This window comes from Kwoniella dendrophila, chromosome 4 (assembly GCF_036810415.1).
Source record: "Kwoniella dendrophila CBS 6074 chromosome 4, complete sequence".
NCBI classification, from domain to species: domain Eukaryota; kingdom Fungi; phylum Basidiomycota; class Tremellomycetes; order Tremellales; family Cryptococcaceae; genus Kwoniella; species Kwoniella dendrophila.
Window position 1 is genome coordinate 1570195 of NC_089479.1, and position 20811 is coordinate 1591005.

A 20811-nucleotide genomic window follows, 5' to 3' on the forward strand; every position below is an offset into this window, starting at 1 on the left:
CTCTCTTCTTCAATCGTATTCAACGCACTCAATAAGTCAATCTCAAAGAAGTACTTTACAAATTAGACTTAGGCTTAATTAGCAACAGCACCACCTATATTGCTCATAATATTACAGCTTCTTAAGCAATATTTAGCAATGGCATCAACGAAAACACGAAGACCACCTCCAACGAATGTTATAATGTCAACACCCCCTCCTCGAAGTAGGAATAAGGTTCTATACAGTGAGACTGAAAAAGAAGGGTTATTGGAGAACTTTGATATTGAAGGTATGTTTGTATGTTTTGCTTTCATTAATCGTAACTACAATATGGCTAATATCCTGACCATAATTACACTTCATCATATTCATTTTAGTTGCACACAAATCAGAAATATTTAGATCAATCTTAGCAAGAACATTAGTATCATTTAGGATAAGAGAAGAATCTGAAATATTGAAAATTCCAAGGGAATTAAGAAAATTAACTTTGGCAGAATTAGAATCTAAATGGGGTGGTGGATGGGCAAATACTTTAAAAAATATTAGAAGAGAATCTTTTGATAAAAAAGAAAAAGTTAGAGAAGAAAATGATGAGAATAAACGTGAAGAATTAGTTAAAGGTAAAAGGTTAGTTAAAATCTTTTATCTTTTTACTCATGTCACCATGAACAATGAAAAAGGCAACAGAAATACTGACAAATGTTTGAATTTGGATTGATATTATATAGAAAACGTAATGGAACAAATACAACTGATAATTCACCTGAAAGAGGTGGTAAGAATCGTAAGTCTGTCTGGAATACAATTAGCTATATATCAAGGATTTCTCGAACTTTGTAGCTAATCCCTTCACTTCCATACTATCAGCTCGACGTGATGCTCCCACTCCATCATCGTCACGCAAAGCACCTCCTTCTTCGACTACGCGAAGTAAGGCATCGACTTCGGCAGCTGCAAGAAAGGGAAAAAGTAGTGCTGTAACTGCTTCATCATCAAAAGGTCCAAGTGTAAGTATGAAGAACTTATGCTTCAATCAAATAGATTAGCAAATTCAGCTGATATCGCATAACTTGTATATTTGCATAGACACTACCACAAAATCACATATTCAATCCAACATTACCACCCACTCCATTATTCTCATCGAAAGCGAATCGACCATTGACATCACCTTTATCGCAACCTTCTAAATCATCCAAACCTAGTTCAAATCCACCATCGAATGCTGCTATCGAAGAAGAAGCAGAAGAGGAGGAAGAAGAAGAGGTTTCCGGAACTGATCAAACTGAAGAAAGCGAAGATGAAGATGACGATGAAAATGAACTACCTGATCCAGAGAAATTAGAAGCTCAGATTTTATCCGCTAAAACGCCTATGTCCAAATCATCCGATTCATCTTTCAGGCTGAAAAAGAAAAGAGGACCTTCATTGATATTTAGACAATCTCTTGCACCAGGTTCACACTCTTCTCTGGTCACACCACTAAAGAATGGTGGTAATAGTAGTAGTAGTACTAATAGTGGAGAAATCAATAATGGTTCAGGTTCAGGTTTAGGTTTAGGTACAGAAATTGAAATTGAAAGAGATACAGATCAAAATACAGGTGAACCAATATCAAATATAATTTTAACCAATGGTAGAATTATTTCATTTAATCCATTTGATTTAAGTCCAGGTAGAGTTGATAAAGAATTAAATGAAAATTCAAATTTGACAAAAGCGGAAATTAAAAGAATACATGAAAAAATTCAAGATGAATGTATTAAATCGTTAAAAGAGAAAATGGAAAAATGGACTGTCTAATCTTTATACTTCAATCTTTATTTTCCACTACACAATAGGATTAGAGGAAAATCAAGGTTTTCATTCCTCCAAATTCTTCTATCATGAGTCCAAGGAAATTATCTTGAATCTAGACTGAAGCGGCATTGGGGACACAAGAAGATAGAGGAGAAGAGGGCGAGATGTGAAGGTGAGGAGAAAGAGACGAAGGAGATCAAGGTGATATTATAGGTGAAGGATCAAGCCGGTGTAATACGATAGACGGGTCGAAAAGACAGGTGATTGCTTAACATATTGTCGTAGAAATATCTGCTTGTATAATACTATTTCGAAATTTTGTCGTTTTACTCATTCCTACATGGTTTTTCGTTACTTGCTTAATACCTTACAATACCCATAAACAAACTTGCTTTATTTACTAGTTTATACGATGTGACATGAATATATCATAGATACTAATCAATCAATCAAATGCAGTCATCAGGAATGATCATTTTCTAATAAAGTATACATATATTATATCATATAACTTCCACAACATCTTCCTTTTTGGAGGTACTACACATGAACTGTTTCTCAGCTGTCTTTCCCTTTTCTCGTTCACCTTTTGCTTTTTTACACCTCTTATACGTTCATTTGGTTAATCAAGTTTATCAAATGAGCGCTATCAGCTCTGTAGTCAGGTACATTTGCTTTTCTACAAGTATATCGTACTCTTGGTTGATCCTGTGTCGTTAACGAAAGTATGTATCAGCTCTTTCGTTGGTGCTTTCACAGTCTTTGAGCTGATCACTTACATTGAACGAATCTTGTTTAGCCATCATTTGTAATGTAAGAGTTTTACCGGTAGCTTTTTGGAAGTATGAATTTATGTCACTTCCTTCATCCTGATTATAATAGGAGAATTGGCATGAGCTTGCGGTAGACAGTCTATGCGGCGACTCCAACGGTGTAGGCTCACCTTTAATCTCATCAACTCATTTGCAGAAACTTCCAAAACCTGTTCAGCTTGATCGTTGAACAATGTTATCCAGAAAGATCCTGTATGATCCATAACGTTCAATGAGAGGATATATCTGATAGCAACAAGATATTATCAGCTTGGCACTGTAGATTAACCATTTAACAGCTGAACTTACCGATGAATAGGGGCATCCCATTTCTTGTCACATTTTTCACATAACCAACCCGAACCATCGTCTACAACCTTCTTGTTACATCCTTCTGGATTTGCGCAAGCTGGATAACTGAAAGTTTCCTGTTTGATAAATGCTATCGTAGCTGTTGTAGTGAAATAATCTGTTTTTTCTGACATTCCTAATCCTTCATCTTTAGCTTCGCCAATTGTCTTGATTTCAGATGGTTTGACGCCACCTGCTGCTCCACTTGCACCAGCAGCATTGTTCATAGCGCTAGTGTATTGCTGGAATTGGGTGTTTCGACCTTCCGCATCGAACCTATTATAACAAGAAAGTCGTTCAGTCATCGGGATCATGTCAACGGTCAGTAATTGAGGAACTGAGACTCACCATCCTCTCAATGCATGAGCTTCAGGAATATCGGGATTGACAGACATTGTAGCTGAACTGAACATAGATAATGATCTTCCACCGAAATCACCAACTTTCACACCTTTGAACGCGATCACAGGCTGGTCGTCCGCTTGGAAGGTTTCCGCTTGTTTACCCCATAATGTCAATCTTACACTATGACCAGATGAGTCTACTAATTGTATATCCCTTTTGGCGAACTGTACGATTGATTCACAAAAATCAGCTATCTTAATTTGCACGAGCGCGACAGCTGATAGATCTTACAGGTTTGTTGGTGGCTTTTGAGGTAACTGAACCGAGTTCCCCCACTTCTTTGACAATACCGATAACGTCTAAATATTGATATTTAGCTTCATGCTTGGCCTTATTGATAAGTACAACTTACCACAAAGTTCATCCTTCTGTGTGTTACCTAGATCATCTATACCTTTAAAGTTGAATTTGACTTGTGGTACAGAGTCATCATCGCACTGATTCAGTTACGTCAGCTTGTAGTCGTTGGATATGCGGAGCTGACTTGACTGACAGGTTCAATTTCTGTCTGATTTTCAAACATGATTTCGTATTCATTGTTGACATTACTGAATTGCTTCTTGGCAATATTGATTCTTGCTCGGGAAATGAAGAAGACCTGTTGTAAAATGCGCATGTCAGCTTCAACTATTCCCACTGAAGAAAGACTAGCTAACCTTTCCTTCCTCGAGTAAATTATAGAAATTATCTACAGCTTCGTTGAATCCTGTTGCTCTGATTTCACCCTGAAAGTATTGTTAGCTGTGATACTGTCATCAGGAGATATCAGCTCACTGTTTCATCCATGAAAGTTACACTAAACAGCTTTCCTTCACCACGTTGATTGGAGTAATGTTTAATATCAGATTTTTGCGTTACACGAGCTTTAATGGTCCATCTAAATCACGAAATATCAGCTAAATCCTATTCAATGAGAGAAATAGAGACGAGTAGTTGCTACTAACTTATTTTGATAAGGACTTAAACCTTCTATAGGATATAGAGGTCCGACTTCTTGTTTACCTCTTCCTCCAGCTGCAGCTCTAGCTTGAGCACCACCTCTTCCAGCATTAGATTGTTGTCTAGCTTGGAATCCGCCGACTTCCTGTTTAACTACTGGAGCTGGTGCAGCAGCTGAAGTCGATTGGTTTGATGCGCCACCTGCATTTTGTGCTTGTTCTAAATTCGTTGGATTACCTATTTTTTCTCCATTCCATGGTACAGTTTCTAGCTGAAGAATAATTACGAGTCTAAAAGTCAAACACCAAAGTAAGCTTATATCCACAAAAGCTAACTTGCGGGAAAGACAGCTTACTTTCGACCTTGTACTGCGTTTGTGACATAGCCAGTCAATTTGATCAATACATTCTTGTCTATCTCTTTAGATTCGACCATGGGATTGAGTTGAGTGGCAATCATAGCTTGTATAAAGTGTTTTCCATCGGATAAAATGAGTCTACGGAGCGCATGTACATCAACTCCGTCCCAATAACACATACAGTGGTCGATGTAGATGCTTACCTATACCTATCTTGACCTGAAGCACCAGGAGCATTGATCTTCTTTACACTCAATATTTGAAGAATTGGTTCAACTCCTTCTGGAGCTTCCGCAGAGTTGAATACCAATTCACAGAAACCTGCAGTAAGTGGACTTGCCATTTTGATGATAATCTTCTTCTTGTCTTTGAAAAATGGATACAAGATCTACGAAAGATGCTGAATGAAAGAAAGAGTAAGGAAGAAGCAAGGAAGGAAGGTTATGTGTAATGATGATGTAGAAATGTCATGAAAGATCAAGATACTGCAGGTTGAGTCAACCCTAGTCATGTACCTAGCGTACAGTCGCGTATACGACGCGTCAATTTGGGTGATTTTTTCATGTTCGACAGCAACGGAATCAAATTTACCCCGCGTAGCGTCAAACAAACGCGACTTAGGGAATTCTATCAGGCATTGCGAATTAACAACGACAGATTGATGTTCTCACCTACATCTATCAAAAGACAAGAACACATTGCAACTATCTCATTCAGCGCGATATGCCAATTCGAGTATTATCACCAGCTTCACCAGAAGCAGGACCATCAAGAAGGCGATTACCACCTTCAGCTTCGGTACAACTTGGACAAGGCGACAATGACATTGATGACGATGATGATGATATCGTTGAAGAAGAGGAAGGTTGGACTAAAGAAACCTTTGTGAATAGAAGTTTAAGTAAGAATGATCCCGCTATTATACCTCAGGTATGTTAGGATCTTTATCCATTCCACGAATTCGTTCGCCATGTTTCTTCAGCTGAAACTCACGTTTAGCTCAGACAAGTGGTAGATAAGTTGAAAGAAGCTATAGGACGTATCGAAGAAGGATTGGATGTCGCAAAGGAAACTGCAATGGCTTTGGAAGATTCGAAGCAGGACGAACCGGTGAGCTGATTATGCTAGGCTTCATGACAAGCTCGGTATCTAATACAATCCTGTAATCGATTTGTCAGTCAATAACAGAAGTTGAAAATACGTTCTTTCGAGCATTGAATCAGAGGGAATTACTGAAAATCAAAATCGAAGTGCTGGAAGAAATGTCAACTCGGCTTAGAGGGAATGAAGAATTTGTAAGTCACATAGTAGTAATGATTCATACGTTATACACTGACGTCAATCCTACATACAGGGAAACATCGAGAAATCCTTTGCGGAATTGGCGGATCCAAGGGAAAAGGCATATATGGCAAAATCTCAAAGAGCCAAGTGTAAGTTCAAAAGACCGAGTGTCGAAGAGTATGTTGACTGACCTATATAATTCCCCTTTCAGACAAGAATTCAAAGGAATATGTAGATTTTCGTCAAGCTCTTTGGGTAAGTTGTTATGTTCTTGATGTAGCCGCAAAGCCCTCAAATCAAGCCATATGCAAACTGCTAATCATACTACCTCTAATCAATAGGAAATCAATCATGAAACAGCTTGTCCACCAGTATCTCAGTGGTTAGAAAAAGGAGATGACGATGTTTCTGATGACGATGATTTCGATATGGGTGGCCAAACGCAAAACTATAGATGTCCAATCACTTTGATGCTGTATAAGGAAGCTACTACCAGGTAAGTCCATTGTCATGCTGCTTAGATAGTAGTATACAGGGTCATTTCACTTAGATTTTGGTGCACGATGGCTGACCTGTCCTATTATCAGTACGAAATGTGGACATAACTATTCAAAAGCGGCCATAGAAGATCTAATTGAAAGTACCCGTAAAGCCAAACGACAATCCAAATGTCCTGTAACAGGATGTTCTGTACCACTGTCCAAAGCGGATCTTAAGGTGAGTTACGTCTTAAAATCAAGCAAACGGGGAAACAGATTCCACCAAGCGATCATCGAACGCACAATCTCATGATCAGCTGCTGACCTATGATTCGATCGCTTTTTAGCCCAACCCATCGCTGCAAAAACGAGCAGACGACTTTGAAAGACGTCAACAAAGGCGGGAAGATGAGCGAGAAGACGGCGACGATACGATTGCTATTGAAGAAGACGATGACTATGAATAGCGTAGCCGGTATTCTCTTTGGGTTTTTCAAATCAAATCAACACATGCGATAAGGCTAATTCCACTTCATTATAGATTATAACGATACCATGATGTGATTAGGGAAGACGATATCCAGTTGTACACAACAATATGCATATATAATCGACAGTATGCGAAGCAATCCGTTATTCAATCACTGTTTGGTTGCTGATATGTTGAAATTCTCCACACTAATTTGCGTAATTCAGTAATCAATCATAGCTATGGAAAACGACTGGAGATATTTGATCATTTCATTGGGTTGCATCATCAGATGGGGAGTTGTGAGTGTTATACTTGATCCCGATTGCACTCTCACGTTCTCCTGAAAGCTGAACCCTTGCTAAGTCTTTGGCCTTAAAAAAGCAAATTTGATCGTTTGATGGAAGCAGAACGGCGCGAAGACTAGAAAAGGTTTGGTGAAAATATCAGCTGATCATTCTATTGTTGTCTCCAATACAGATTGTCAGATTTTCCGTAATCTCACGTTTCTCTCCTGCTTGTACAATCACTATGTCCGCAACCAACTGAACCGTCTTTGAAAACAGTTAATTGTAGTTCATGGCTTCCATTGGTAGTAATAGCTAAATTACTAAGTGTGTCTCTTGTTTCTTGCGAGGGTTGTGACATTTTGAGATGAGATGTTGATTACAAGTATGGATGTGGTCGATTAAGAGTAGGATATAGCATATTGGACCTCCAATAAATATCTACATTATAGATGTAGAATTGACAAACACCTAATCCTGGTTCACCGATTCAAAGGATACTGATATGTCCACCTCCAGACCAACTGGTCCTTTGATCCATCAGAAGATCCTTCTTTTACATGTAAATGACATCAAACAGGTACCGTCATATAAAATCTGATTGAATCAATGCTGACTTACTCTTCATCTGGTTCAAATTGTAAACCTCGCCGTTTAGGCGTGATGGATCCCTCACACGTTCATACCGTTGACCATCATAAATGTTGTCATTTATCATGGTATCTTTTCTTCAGTCCGAGTCGATAATGTTTTCAGCAAATAATAACAAGATCAAAAAGTAATCTGAATTATTCTAGAAACATCTTTGCAAATTATGCGTTTTGGTCGCCGTCGTCCAAAATTCATCCCGATACCGTATCCTCCCCCTGCTGCGTCGCCTTCGCCCGCTGTATTCGAATACGACTATGGCGACATGCCTTCGCCTCCTCTTCCCCCGGGCTTCAGATTTGATCCATACCACTCAATCCTACAACCCGACGAAGTATATCTTGCAGGAGTCTTCCTGTCGCAAATTGTGAATTTTACAACACGGCCTGTAAGCCCATCATTTCCACTTATCTCCTCATAATATAATATGCAGTGGTATTTACGTACTGTATAACCCAAACACATTACCTCTTTTCCCCCATTTTAGCAAACTCGTAACCCATTTGCCATCCCCCTCAAGATCTCAGGACTCATATTCCCGGAATGGGTATCCTCTCAGATACGATCAGCTGTATATACCGCTTTACCACCTGATCTTCTCAAATCAGATGGTGTGGCATTGATACTACAATGTCCTATTGAATTCGCCGAACAGCTTAGGCAGCAGGTACAACCTACACAACAACCTTGGAATAAGGTGATATACTTCGGATGGGCTCCAATTCCTTGTCCTGACCCATAAGCTCTGGTGTATATGGTAATTAGACCGGTCATTGTCTACAAATGTCAATCTAGCTGAAGTAGCATATATGAGGGAAAAATCTACGATCGGAAGCTATGTATCTCACTAGATATACATCCAGAACCCACGATTGTATCAAAATGAGAATGATGTTTCTCGGTTCGTGACAGTATGGATTATTGGATATTGCTGTTAGTCCAAGGTAGATAACCATTGGCTTACTCTTGACTTTATCTCTGGAATATCGTGGTATTGAGCTGTTTGACGATTTTCCAAATCGCCTAGAGTGCTGATCGAAGTCATGAGGTCCTTCAATGACGGGTATCCGACCTCTTTTGGGCAAGATATGACTGTGTCCGCTTCTTTACGGTGGTCTTGGGTGGTAACGAAGTAGTGTTTTGAGCTAGTTGAATGTTGTGCGTCAGCTGGAAACCCTCTCCCGCTTCCTGAAACACCTTTTTTTGCTTGTAAAACATGATCATGAGTAACATGTCACTCACTCTCCTGTCTCGTTTGAACATACACCATGACGACAATGGTCACAAGCGCATTCCTCGGAAAAGTGGTATTCGACACCATCCTATGGTCTGTTTTGTCGATAAATCTCGGTCAACTTGGTAGAAACGGTACCTCTCGAGCCATGTGAGCAGTCATGATCCAAAGTTATCATGTCTGGGAGTTCAAAGCGGGAAGCTGACATGGTGTTTGAGAGAAGATGTCAAGTATGTCTGTAAAATAGAATATGAGCTAAGTGGTTTAACAATATGCGAATGTTTAGACCTTGACAGTCCGAAGTGTCGCCTATAAATACGTTGATTCTGCGAGACGTCACTATCATTCCAACTTGGTAGGACAGACGTAGGCATTTCTCTCCTTTCAATAGGTAAATCCCAACACCAGAAGAAGACTCGTTGGTCTTTCAACTATGATACCTTGGCAACCGTGATGTCATATGATCCTTTCATTTAATCTTAATACCAGGCCTATCTGAGTCACTAGGTTGGGTCAGCACCTTTACTATCGGAATCCTTAGCATAGATCTTTACAGTAAGCGTTTCTCATTCGATACGCGAATGTCCTAGAGAAGCTGTTCGAGACCCATACAAGTTAACTCCTACACCAGATCCGTCAGCAACCCATTGTTGCTATTATCATAGGCTAAGATAAGGACAAGAAGTGGAAAGCGTTTCATCGACCATTCTTCCCTTTCATTGTAATGTCTGCCTCAGTGGTGAGTATCGTCATTCTTCATTCTGATACTTTCAGGAATTTCGGTCCTTTCAAAACTGCACAAGCTGTAACACTCTTCACAGCTAACTGGGTTGGCGGTCAATTCTATTGCCAGAGTATAAATACACTTTTTGATGGATCAATCGTGTTGCTCGGTTGCTCAGCAAGCCCAATCTAAAAACCTTTCGGTTGTATATACTCACTCACACCTCACTATACGACATGTCCGAAGACTCGCATTTGACCTATGGTACGTATGCGTTTTATAGATCAAGCAATTCTGAGCAGTACTTAAATGACCCAAAGTATACTCTACTATGGCATACCCGCCTGTTCTCAGCTTCAGAGATAAACAACGAAATGCATTGCAGAACCCTTCGGCAACTTTCGAAAGTATCAAGAAAACATTCACAATTCCTAACGAGACGAATCATCCTGAGTTCTCCGCTTTATACGCTGGAAAATTAGATCGTAATGGACTCATCAGAGAATATAAGTCTCATAATTCTTGGAATTGTACGAGACAGTCTCAAGTTACAGACGTAGTTAGAAACGCAGTTTTGGCTGTACTATTGGAAAGTACAATCAACGATCCTACCAGGAGGAAAAAGAGATATGATCTAGCCAGAGAAGCTTTGTCGAGGTGGGATGATCCAAATTACCATGGTACAAGAGCTAAGAATGCCACTATCGTTAAGCTCGGTCTCACTCGGGATAACAACCATGAAGCTAGAAAAGTTTTAGAATCGTATCTGACCGATCCTGATAGTCAAGATCAAGCTGAAACAGGTCATTTATCTTCAACTGGTGTGGCGATGAGCACGATCGACAGTGTCATCGATGTTTGCCAAGCTGTCAGCGAGGGAGACCTCGTTTGTGAACTACCTTCGATGCTTCCCACTCGAACCCTCGAACAACTTCCGGAGAACATGAGAGGTCCAGCTCAATATGCCTGGAAGACTACAAGGGAAATATACCCACAAGAGTCGAAACCACTCTTCGACTGTGACTCTCTTAACAAACGGGAAACTCGTGCGGAAGAACTGAGATCAAAATTATTCGGAAATTTGACGGAAATCATGACTGAACTCGCGAATTCTTCAAGCCAGATGACAAATGACACAAACGGCGATCTGTTATCCAGCGTACAAAACGATGTCACCTATATCTCCAATCGGTTGGAAAATGAGAACGAAGAAGCGTCTGCGTTTCAACGAAGAAGGAAATACATAATCGATACCCAAGATAACACCAACTCCTCTTTACCTGGTACTGGGAATTTACTGGAAAAAGAGTCTAGCAAGTTTTTACGTATGAGCCAAGCACTCAGAGGCCGAAGCGATCACACTTCATCGGGCAGAAGACACCGTTTGTCAAGAGCCACAAAAGGCATACGATCGTGGTGGTTGCAAACAGATTGATATTGAAATCGTACCAAGGTTCTCCCCGTCATCATTTCTACGATAAACTTCATGCATTGTGATCCAGACACAATCCCTCTGCCAAGATGGATTGAGCCTATGCGAGATATGATTTGACCGCCTTGTCCACATCCCCTTTCTCTGGCTTGATTTCTCCGCTGTCTATACCTTCTATAACTCTTTTCACAGCAATTGATTCAGATACCGCTTCTGTTTTGAACCATACCCTTCCATTTAAACCTACTGCAACCTCAAACGGTATTGTTGAAGCTAATGTTGATAGGACAGGGAATTTAGGGTTGAGAAGGCTAGAAAGTACGACCACAGTTCATTATTAGACTTAGCCTGAAGCAGGAGGTTATCGGATTTATTTGGTTACGACTTACTGTCGACACAATTGAAGTGAACATGTCACCATTGTACCGCCTGTCAGTTCACCAAAACCTTCTGCTTTACCAGTATTCGGATCGAAGCATTCTATTTCTGGTTCTAAATCTCTAGTGGAAAGTGAAACTCGCGCATACACCAATGTCCCAACCTATCCAAGAATGAATTAGTAAAGTGTATGATTAATGCTAAGTGACATTAGATTACATTTCAGTTCACTCACTTTGAGATTAGGTTTACTCCTTTTTGTTGCACCTTCAAATGCTAAACCTTCCAACGACGCCATTTGAGCTGAACCTAGATCTACTCTATATCCTTCTGCATGTCTAGCAATGATTGTTCCAAGTACCATATCTTTTTGGGATGGAATGTACTATGATAATGAAATATACCTTAGCAGCGATACAAAGAGATGCAGAAAATGCTGACTAAATTCCCAGTAACTCACTCTTTTGGAGCTACCTTCTACCCATAATTGCTCACTTTTCTCTTTACCTTTGAAGGAGCTCAACGTACCTAATCTTGTAGATATTATAGATGGTACGGCATCTGATGATGGACTCCGGATTCGGGAAGAAGAGGCAGCAAGACCTGGACCTAAAACGACTGGTTTCGAAGAAGGTGGAAGAGGAATAGAATCCCCAGGAAGTACGAGGGCGGATGACATCTGGTGACTGATTTTTGCGGTGCGTATCTTCTATACAAAGATGTTGATTCCTAAACACGTCAGAATGGTGCAGTTTCGAGGATAAATAATATTAACAAGGATGTTTTGAAGAAGAGACGAAAGTGGTTAATGTTGGTGATGTGTATATGGCGACGATGATGATGGAATTGAAATCGAAAAAACCGTGAAAGGATTAGCTAGTTTAGTTCCGCCGGAACCGATGCCTGTATGTACAGTATTATAAATCCTATATGTAAGAGTACAAACCTCGATAATCCTTATTTGGTCCCGCTAATTGAACACTCAAGCATTTTGTAATGTTTGTAAATCAAGGTCTCTAAGCAGTAGTCAGTTCAACGATTAAGTACGCTCTTTTCTTTGTTCGCTACTTAGCTTCTACTACGATAGACTGCTTAACAGGTTAAACCATCGCTATCAATACATACAAACTCGCTTCCACATTGTGTAGACCATCATACTGTCATATACTCTCAAAGGGTAACCATCTGGAAATCTGGGAAATTAATTCGCTTGGCCTGATGATGATATCATTTTGCGTCAATAAGTTGAAGTAAAACATGTATGGTCTAACATATATACTGGCTTCTCATTCCAGATGACAATCCTTTATACCCACGATAACTGCTCAGCGAAGAAACACCGTCTTTCGAGCCTCTTTTCATGGGTGGAGCCTGCCAAAGGAGCGAATCTTGTTAAGGTAATGCGTATTCGACTCGATTTTAGGGCATAAATATAGCGCTCCCGAAGCTCAAGCTATTAACACCTCTCCAATGAATATTCGCCACTGCAAAACTAATTCATTTCTCTTTTATCTTACAACCATAACCACAACATAGCAGAACAACAAAATGGAAGTCGCTACAACTCATAATTCCACTTCTTTGATCCCTTCATCCCATTATGGAGGAAATAGTTATTATGATAATCCTGTCAAACCTCTGTTTGATGCCGATGGTAACTTAACCAAAGATTCCCAACAAGAAGTCTCAAAATACGGATGGGGATTGGTCAATGAGATGAAATCGAACATCGCTGGAGATGACGAATCTCAATATTATAGTGATATCATGGAAAAGAACTTGCAAAGAACCATTGAAGGTAGAGAGGATCTTGAGGAAGATCCTATCACAGATGCTGCTTTGAGAAATTGGGTATCAAGAGATACTTCTGGTACAGCTGCAAGAGCTTATGATGCTTACTCTGAATTATTGAGTGGAAGAGAGCTTTTCAGATTAGCTTTGCACGGTAAAGTTGGACCTGTAAGTTTGGCTTCGACATGATCCTCTATCTCAAAGTGCGATATTGACTTCATAACATGCTTTAGGCTGTACCTGATAATATCTCCTCAGGACCATTATCGATCGAAGATGGATCTGATGGCTTTTCTGAATCTTGGGATTCAAGAGGTCCACTCCCAGCCGCATGGGAAACACCTCGAAGAGCTATTGACGCTCCCACCGAATACCCAAGTGAAGACAATGTTTCAGCTGACGTTTCTTCAGCCTTGGTACCTTACACCGATACCACCGACAGATCTATCATTCCCGTCACCAACTCGGACTTTGATAATGGGTACGGTGTTAACAGAGCTGGAATTCCCAATGAACTCCTTACGGATCTTAAGCAAAACAGAAAGACCGCTCATCCAAGTGCTATGACTAGAACGATGACCTCTTACTTCCCTCAATCTGAACAACCTACCTTTGGCGCACAACAACCTTCGTTCGGTCCGTCTTCTTCCTCAATAAGAAATCTTAATAGTACTTCTGGGCAATCAAGAATAAGAGATATGTTCAGATCAGCGGTAGAAAATTTGAATCCAGATTCACGTGAAGCAATTGAATGGGAAAAGCAAAATCCAAATGGTAGTACCACTGAATTTGGTGAAGCTCATGGAACTACCGCTGATGGTGGTAATATCCAAATGAGATATACCAGTTCAACTTCTGGGAATCGATCCGTTCAATCTTTCTCATCTGTTTCTACAGGTGGCAGACTTCCTAGAGGATTTGATCCTATGAGTATGTTATCTGGTATGTAGGGAGAGTAGGTTAATTACACCTAAGTTATCTCGAGGAAAGAAGGATACCAATGAAGATAACTTGATTGGTAAAGGACACATGACAGAGGTTTCATACATGAACGCGCATTGGTATGGAGTTCGGCGTAGATGTAGTGTTATATAGTTTCTCTGGAACAACTGCTTATGTATTCTCGTTCGACATGTTCGTTTACAGGTCATCGGAGCATGACAGGTAGATCGACTTGAGTTCTATTGAGACATACAACCATATTTGGTGATTTCGCTGTGGCGAAAGAACCCTGCTCTTCTTCTTGTGAAGTGGCAAACGACTACTAAGACTTTCAATAATCTTAGCATTTGGTGGATTGATGATAACATATATGGAGTAAATACCATTCACAAAGGGTGTTGATACAAAGGATCCCAACTCCAAACACGTTAGAATCCATGAAGGGATGTATACTGCAGGTGATAATTCAGAGCAGTATTAAGCAGACCACTGTCAATCGACTATATAACTGCGCAACTCATCTGTCTCATTTTTCAGCCCCAAACTCACTGGCCCACATACGAACTATCTAACCAAATCATTCCTTCAACATCATATCAAAAGAAATCCAACACAATGTCAACAACACCATCTCTCATCTCAAGAGCAACAGCTCTTATGCCACGATTAGCCGCATCTTCCAATCTGTCTATGCAAGACCAAAGTAAAATAATCAATTTCGCGCAATCACTTTCGGATCACAATAACGATGATGAGGAAAGATTTTGTTCGGGACTTACCAGAGAAGATAAGGAATATTTCGGGATCACAATAGCCAAAAATTGGTCTGATAAGTATGGTGAATTACCACCTGAATTGAAAGCTCTTCAAGATTCGAATCCTGATATATCAAAAATTAGTGAGAATGCTAGAAACCTAGAATATAGCGTTCGCGAGTTCATGTCAAATATGGCTTCTCTCTCTAATTTGGAATTCGATGAAGCTCAAGATCCTAATTTGAAAGATGATGTGCACGATCTCATGAGAGATGTATGTGAATTGCATTTTGGTAATGGCAATGAAGGGGTCGGAGCAAGTTCCAAACGATCGTCTATAGGTTCTGTTAGTGCACAATCTATACTACGTTTGTAATGACAGTGCTGATGTTCTAGCTTTATAGCGTTCTTCGATTTATAGTGGATCCTCATGTAGCGATTATAGTGATGGTCCATATTCCAGTCCTGAACTATCGACATACTCGGCCACATCTATATCTGCTTCAGCTTAGATAATGGTGTTCGACATCACTTCTACTATCTAGTCTTTATACTTGTTCAACCCAAATAGTCCACATGCAACAAAACATGGTGATAAACATCTTATAGTGGCGATATTGATAAATTGCCCCGAAAAGTATGAAAACTTCATTAAAATGCATTTACATCAGCTCATTATTTGTTGTGTACGTTGTCGCCTTGAACTCTAATTTCTAAGTTTTTGTAAACCTTTTATTCTTCTTTCTACTTCTTCTTTCAATAATGTTGATTTTTGCTGTACATTCTTTTCATCTTTCTCATCGCCTTCTCCTGAAGCTTTCAATACTCTATCTATAAGGTTATAAGGTAAATTTGCTGAATCTGATTTATTTGGCGGTAATAATTCTGGTGGAGTAGCCTATCATTGTGAAATATTACAATTAGTTCATACTGATACTGATTCTGGCCGATCTCTCATATCGTAACAGAAAGAATCCAGTATATCTGACAGATGACAATACTCACCTTTCTTACTAAATCTAGTGTCCAGCCTAAAGCTTCTTCTACCCAACCATATTTCAAAGCTTTTCCGATCCACAATTCAGGATCTCTTTCCATTTCCCACTGTACTAACCAGACGGGCATTTGCCATTTCTTCATTTTATCTTTATTCATATCAAATAATGTATCTGCTACTACTTGTCTATATTTCCAATTGGTGTTAGATGAATCATGTCGAGATAATGCTGATTGTAAGTATTTTATCGACAAGGCCGATGGTGAACCTTTCAGACGGGCTGTAACAGGTGAAGATTGTAAAAATGTAGCTGCAGAGAAATCACTAAATAAATTGAGATTAGTGTTTTAGCGTGACGTATGACATGTTGATGTGATCGGATAGACTTACCCATTGTGTTCTGACAATCGCGATAATTCCACACATCGTGCTGCAAGCGCTTGGAAAAGATCGGTCATATCTACCTTTAATGAAGCTGCTGATGATTGAGCGATATCGAACATTCCCCTCTGAATGAATAAGCCGACTACTTCCTGTGGTGAGATGGTGATACCTGTAATATCGACTTAGCTGAGTAATAATAGCACCGAAAGATTCAACTTACCATGTTCGTGTAGGTCAGGGATATGACTTGAAAGCCTCAGCTGTGAAAGTACAAGCGTATATTCCATTTCAATATCGGCTAAGGAGATGATGTCCACAGATTTCTTATCTTTACTAAATTCTTCTTCCGGTATATATCTGGATACCTTCCTTCGCTTGATACCCTAAATATAAGGATTAGCTCAAATTGCAGGAGAATGGCAGAGTAGCGAATATAACTTACACGTAAAGCTTTACTTGGCACTCCAGGGACTGAGACCCAAGCATTCCTCTTATCTACCAAAGTAAGAGCATTGATGGCTGCTAAATAACTTCTAGCTTGCATAGCAGATAACTCAAACGCAGGTATCTTAGAGCTTTTACCCTCAGAGAATCGTCTTCCTTGTAAATACATGATTTCACCAGCTATATGCACATCAGATCAGCAGATTGAATGAATAGGAGATAACGCAGAAACTTACCACTTCGATAATCCCCTCTGGCGATATGCCATGAATATAATACTTTATAGTAATTTGGGAACCTGAGAGGATCAGAATTTCTAGCTTTGAATCGAAGCATTTCTTCCACATCCTTCTGGAAACCAATGAAACCCAACGAATTCAATCGACCGACTTCATTGTTTTCGCACATGACTGATATCAGTTGTCCAAGAAAATCCCGTTTTCTGGGAGGGGGATTTATCAGTATAGTTTGGCAGAGCTTGATAAATCAGATACTTACAAATCCAAGAATGGTAGACTGGTCAAAGTTGAATAGGCATCTTCGTATCTTCCCAACGCTATACTAGCAAGGAAGACTTTTGTCCATAGGTCCTTAATGAAACCGACATCGCTTTTGTTAGACTGAATAGCAAGTTGACCGAAGTATACCACAGGCTGATCCGCTCCTTGATCATCAAATACTCGACATATATGTCTGTAGTATTCGCTTAATCCGTTCGGGCCACTTGTCGATGTTAATATTGGCTCCAACGATCCGTCTATAACAATGAAAATCAGTCATCAACCAAGAACGCTGTAGGACTAACTGACCTTTACATCCTGCAGCAGCTTTTTCCAAAAATTTGACAGCTTCTTCTACCATTCGACACTCTAGATAAGCTCTACCTCTAACATAAGCTATACCAGCTGATAAGGGATACATATCGGTGATAGCACCAGCTAGCTGAGCATGTCCGTCAACCAAAATTCTATACGACAGTTGTATATCAAATTTTTGAGCTTCAATATCAGTTTGATCAGGTGAAATAGGATTTATACTGGATAAAAAGGTGATAGCAGTTTCTGAGAATCGATTGATTGTACCAGTTTGAACTGATTGGGGTAATTGTCTTGATAGTAATGAATGAATGAGTGAATATCCAACATCAAATGAATCCGAGTCTAATCCTGAATCTTCTTCACCACTTTCTCTCATACGTAAACTACCTAAACCTTCAGCTAATAGATCATCACCTCCACCTCCGTTAAGTTTTCGTTTATTTGATTTTCCAGTTTTACTTCTTTCTCTAGCTTCTTCACCTGTTTGATCAGATACCCATTTGAGCACTTTGTATCGATGAAAGACCACTGAAGCTTTAGCAAGTGTTTCAATTAATTCTTCCCCTTCATCATCTTCATAAGAAGGATCACGAGATTCAAATAGGTGGAAAAACGTCACTAATAGCACACTCCTAGCAAGGTTGAAACGAGTTTCGATGAGTTGGGCTATAGCAGAAGTGAGAAGGGCGTTTCCTGAACCTGACCAGATCTGCTCCTCCACTTCGTTGGTCGAGAATGGGACAGACACCTGTTCAATTATGCTGAGAGATTCGTTCAAGGCCCTACTAATAGAAGGACTTTCAGATAATATCCTCCTCACGGCAGCTCTATCGTTTTCACTTAGCAGTTCTTCCACATGATCATCCCAAATGCCTCCAGCAATGACTTCTGGAGGTTCATGTGTTATAGTAGCTAGTCGATCTGCAGTGGCATTGACCAAATCGTCGAGGGCGGTGCCAGTATTTTCTGCAGCATCTTGATTCTTGAGGATATCACTGATATAGTGTCCAGCCATCGAAACAGCAATAGCAGATGCTCTAGCTTTAGGTGCAGCAATAGCAGGGTATAATTTCCGTAAAGAGCCTTCTGACAATTCCAAGAACTGATTTGGATCTATATCTGATGCTCCAAGACGATCTACTAATCCTGCTATTTCATCCGGTAACGAAGTTGATATTCCCTCTCTAGTGAGAATGAGCAAATCACGATCCACCAAAATAGTTGATATAGGCCATCTAGCTTGTTTATCTAAATCTCGAATATTTGCCCATACACCTAACCAATCCAACTTGAGTTTCTTTCGATAAGCTTCAACTACTGGTGCACCTGTTTGAGGACTAAATTCCATTTCGATTTGACTACCTATCACACCACCAAAACGTTTTGATAAGGAGGCAAATGAAGTAGCGATCTGCTGAGCTTGATTTCGTCGAGATAATTGGTGAATATAATCTTCCAACGCGGTAGTAAGAGTAAGTATAGAGAATCGACCAGGATGGAAAAGATGCTGTATGAAGGCTGCAGGAATATCACCATTATCTTCTGGATCAGCAGGATTTGGTGGATCAGAGCTAAGTATATTATCGAAATAAGCAGCATCAAAGCTTTCTATCTCGTTTGATGATGCGATTTGTTGCCATTCTGATAGAAGTAAAGCGTCATTGTTTTCGATATATGTTGTGAATTGGAATATGTCGTCCACAGTTATGGTTTCGCCAAAGATTGATCCTTTCTTATCCCATGTAACTGCTAATTTCCAACCACTATCGATACCTTCTGATTTGATCGTTGGTAGTATCTCATAACCTCTAAGTTCAGCTCCAGCTGAAGCAGCGGAACATATTTTTTCGCCAGCAGGGATTAAATCGTTGACACTATGACTTGATGTGGCCGCTCGGTAGATCACGAAAGTTCCCGCAGATATTGGATTGTAAGGTGTTGACGAGAAGGCTATCACAAGATGAGAGTAACGTGATGCCGATGAAGGATGCGGAACGACGCGGATCATGTTAACTGATCCGTCTTCGAGAAGAGTGGAACTTGAACTATCCTGAGAACCCCTTACAACCAAGTCTTGAGATGTCGATCGTACATCTATCGTTCGCAAACAAGCTCCGTTTGAGGGATTCCATGTTCTCAATTTTCGATCTCGGGAAAGTGTGTAAAGTATGGGAATATGGTCGGTTTTCTGATGTTGAGCGAAAGAGATGATTTGTTCGTCTGTATTGGCTGAACGGGAGAAGAGGGATGGAAGTCGAAGTCTTGATGACGCTCGATGATGTGTAGCGGTCCATTGGCCAGAATCTGTCAAGAGCAAGGTGAGAAGACTATAGTATCACAGAAATTAAGAAGAACTTACCAGGCGACCAATATCCAGATCTAGTTACTCTGACTATCCCGCCATCCCCACCACCTAGAATCAAAGTATTTTCATCCAAAGCTGTCCACGGACTTATTCCACTACATGTTACAACGACATCTTCAGGTACTTCCCATTCTTCATACCAATCTTCATTACCTTTTGTGGTAAATACAAATCTATCTTCAGTGTTAGGTCTAAATGTTCCAAGAGGGAAATCTAATCTGTAAACGATATTCGCTTGTGATACAACTGTAATAAACAATCTTTTATCCCTTTTCGATATTACTATACTTCCTTGAGCTAAAGCACGTAGTTGTTCAGGAAAGAATATTCTGATTATTTCTGTTCCATCTAATCCGCGAGGTTTAGATTTACTGATGACAGCATTAAATGACCTTAATTCTAAAACATGTCCATTGTATATACTTCTTGCTAAAAGATTGGTTGGTTGATCATGTATTGCTGAAACGGCGTGATCAGGATGTAAAGGTTCCGCATAATCTTCATCTGTAAGTGGTACTGCCTCATCAGATATTATACGAAGTTCAGGTATAGCATTGGGTATTGAAGGAGGTGGTGGAAGATGAGCGTGAATTAGATGTTGGGGTATATATGTGCTGGGCATGTTGCCAGGACTTTCGACGTAACGAACGCAGTTGCTTTAGGTCTAATATAGCTTCACAGCCTATAATTCACTTCTTTACCACTTGGTATGGTTTTTGGGGATAGCTGA

General features: G+C 40.0%; 8 protein-coding genes across 8 annotated transcripts; 5 read left to right on the forward strand and 3 right to left on the reverse strand.

Annotated features, from left to right (window-relative positions):
- Positions 1-138: 138 nt before the first annotated feature.
- Positions 139-1788, forward strand: L201_003688 (uncharacterized protein; the record flags this gene model as incomplete). Its single annotated transcript, XM_066219441.1, has 5 exons — positions 139-271; positions 360-612; positions 714-769; positions 853-992; positions 1072-1788. The coding sequence occupies 5 exons, from the start codon at positions 139-141 to the stop codon at positions 1786-1788; spliced, it is 1299 nt and encodes a 432-aa protein (XP_066075538.1).
- A 603-nt stretch (positions 1789-2391) lies between these two features.
- On the reverse strand, positions 2392-4993 carry L201_003689 (uncharacterized protein; the record flags this gene model as incomplete). The annotated part of the gene is made up of 13 exons (XM_066219442.1): positions 2392-2493; positions 2565-2654; positions 2729-2843; positions 2907-3224; positions 3297-3517; positions 3585-3652; positions 3706-3790; positions 3847-3951; positions 4010-4078; positions 4128-4230; positions 4298-4582; positions 4648-4788; positions 4854-4993. The coding sequence occupies 13 exons, from the start codon at positions 4991-4993 to the stop codon at positions 2392-2394; spliced, it is 1842 nt and encodes a 613-aa protein (XP_066075539.1).
- Positions 4994-5373: 380 nt separating this feature from the next.
- On the forward strand, positions 5374-6880 carry L201_003690 (uncharacterized protein; the record flags this gene model as incomplete). The annotated part of the gene is made up of 8 exons (XM_066219443.1): positions 5374-5580; positions 5650-5760; positions 5829-5945; positions 6005-6083; positions 6146-6189; positions 6276-6430; positions 6522-6651; positions 6761-6880. 8 exons carry the CDS (start codon positions 5374-5376, stop codon positions 6878-6880), a joined length of 963 nt encoding a protein of 320 aa, XP_066075540.1.
- A 3226-nt stretch (positions 6881-10106) lies between these two features.
- L201_003691 (uncharacterized protein) lies at positions 10107-11210 on the forward strand (the record flags this gene model as incomplete). The annotated part of the gene is made up of 1 exon (XM_066219444.1): positions 10107-11210. The coding sequence occupies one exon, from the start codon at positions 10107-10109 to the stop codon at positions 11208-11210; it is 1104 nt and encodes a 367-aa protein (XP_066075541.1).
- Positions 11211-11307: 97 nt separating this feature from the next.
- On the reverse strand, positions 11308-12264 carry L201_003692 (uncharacterized protein; the record flags this gene model as incomplete). The annotated part of the gene is made up of 4 exons (XM_066219445.1): positions 11308-11518; positions 11597-11748; positions 11821-11970; positions 12046-12264. The coding sequence occupies 4 exons, from the start codon at positions 12262-12264 to the stop codon at positions 11308-11310; spliced, it is 732 nt and encodes a 243-aa protein (XP_066075542.1).
- An 869-nt stretch (positions 12265-13133) lies between these two features.
- On the forward strand, positions 13134-14326 carry L201_003693 (uncharacterized protein; the record flags this gene model as incomplete). Its single annotated transcript, XM_066219446.1, has 2 exons — positions 13134-13544; positions 13610-14326. The coding sequence occupies 2 exons, from the start codon at positions 13134-13136 to the stop codon at positions 14324-14326; spliced, it is 1128 nt and encodes a 375-aa protein (XP_066075543.1).
- A 607-nt stretch (positions 14327-14933) lies between these two features.
- On the forward strand, positions 14934-15585 carry L201_003694 (uncharacterized protein; the record flags this gene model as incomplete). Its single annotated transcript, XM_066219447.1, has 2 exons — positions 14934-15419; positions 15478-15585. The coding sequence occupies 2 exons, from the start codon at positions 14934-14936 to the stop codon at positions 15583-15585; spliced, it is 594 nt and encodes a 197-aa protein (XP_066075544.1).
- A 194-nt stretch (positions 15586-15779) lies between these two features.
- Positions 15780-20703, reverse strand: L201_003695 (uncharacterized protein; the record flags this gene model as incomplete). The annotated part of the gene is made up of 9 exons (XM_066219448.1): positions 15780-15971; positions 16079-16394; positions 16461-16623; positions 16675-16837; positions 16897-17078; positions 17135-17340; positions 17397-17655; positions 17708-20020; positions 20076-20703. The coding sequence occupies 9 exons, from the start codon at positions 20701-20703 to the stop codon at positions 15780-15782; spliced, it is 4422 nt and encodes a 1473-aa protein (XP_066075545.1).
- Positions 20704-20811: the final 108 nt, after the last annotated feature.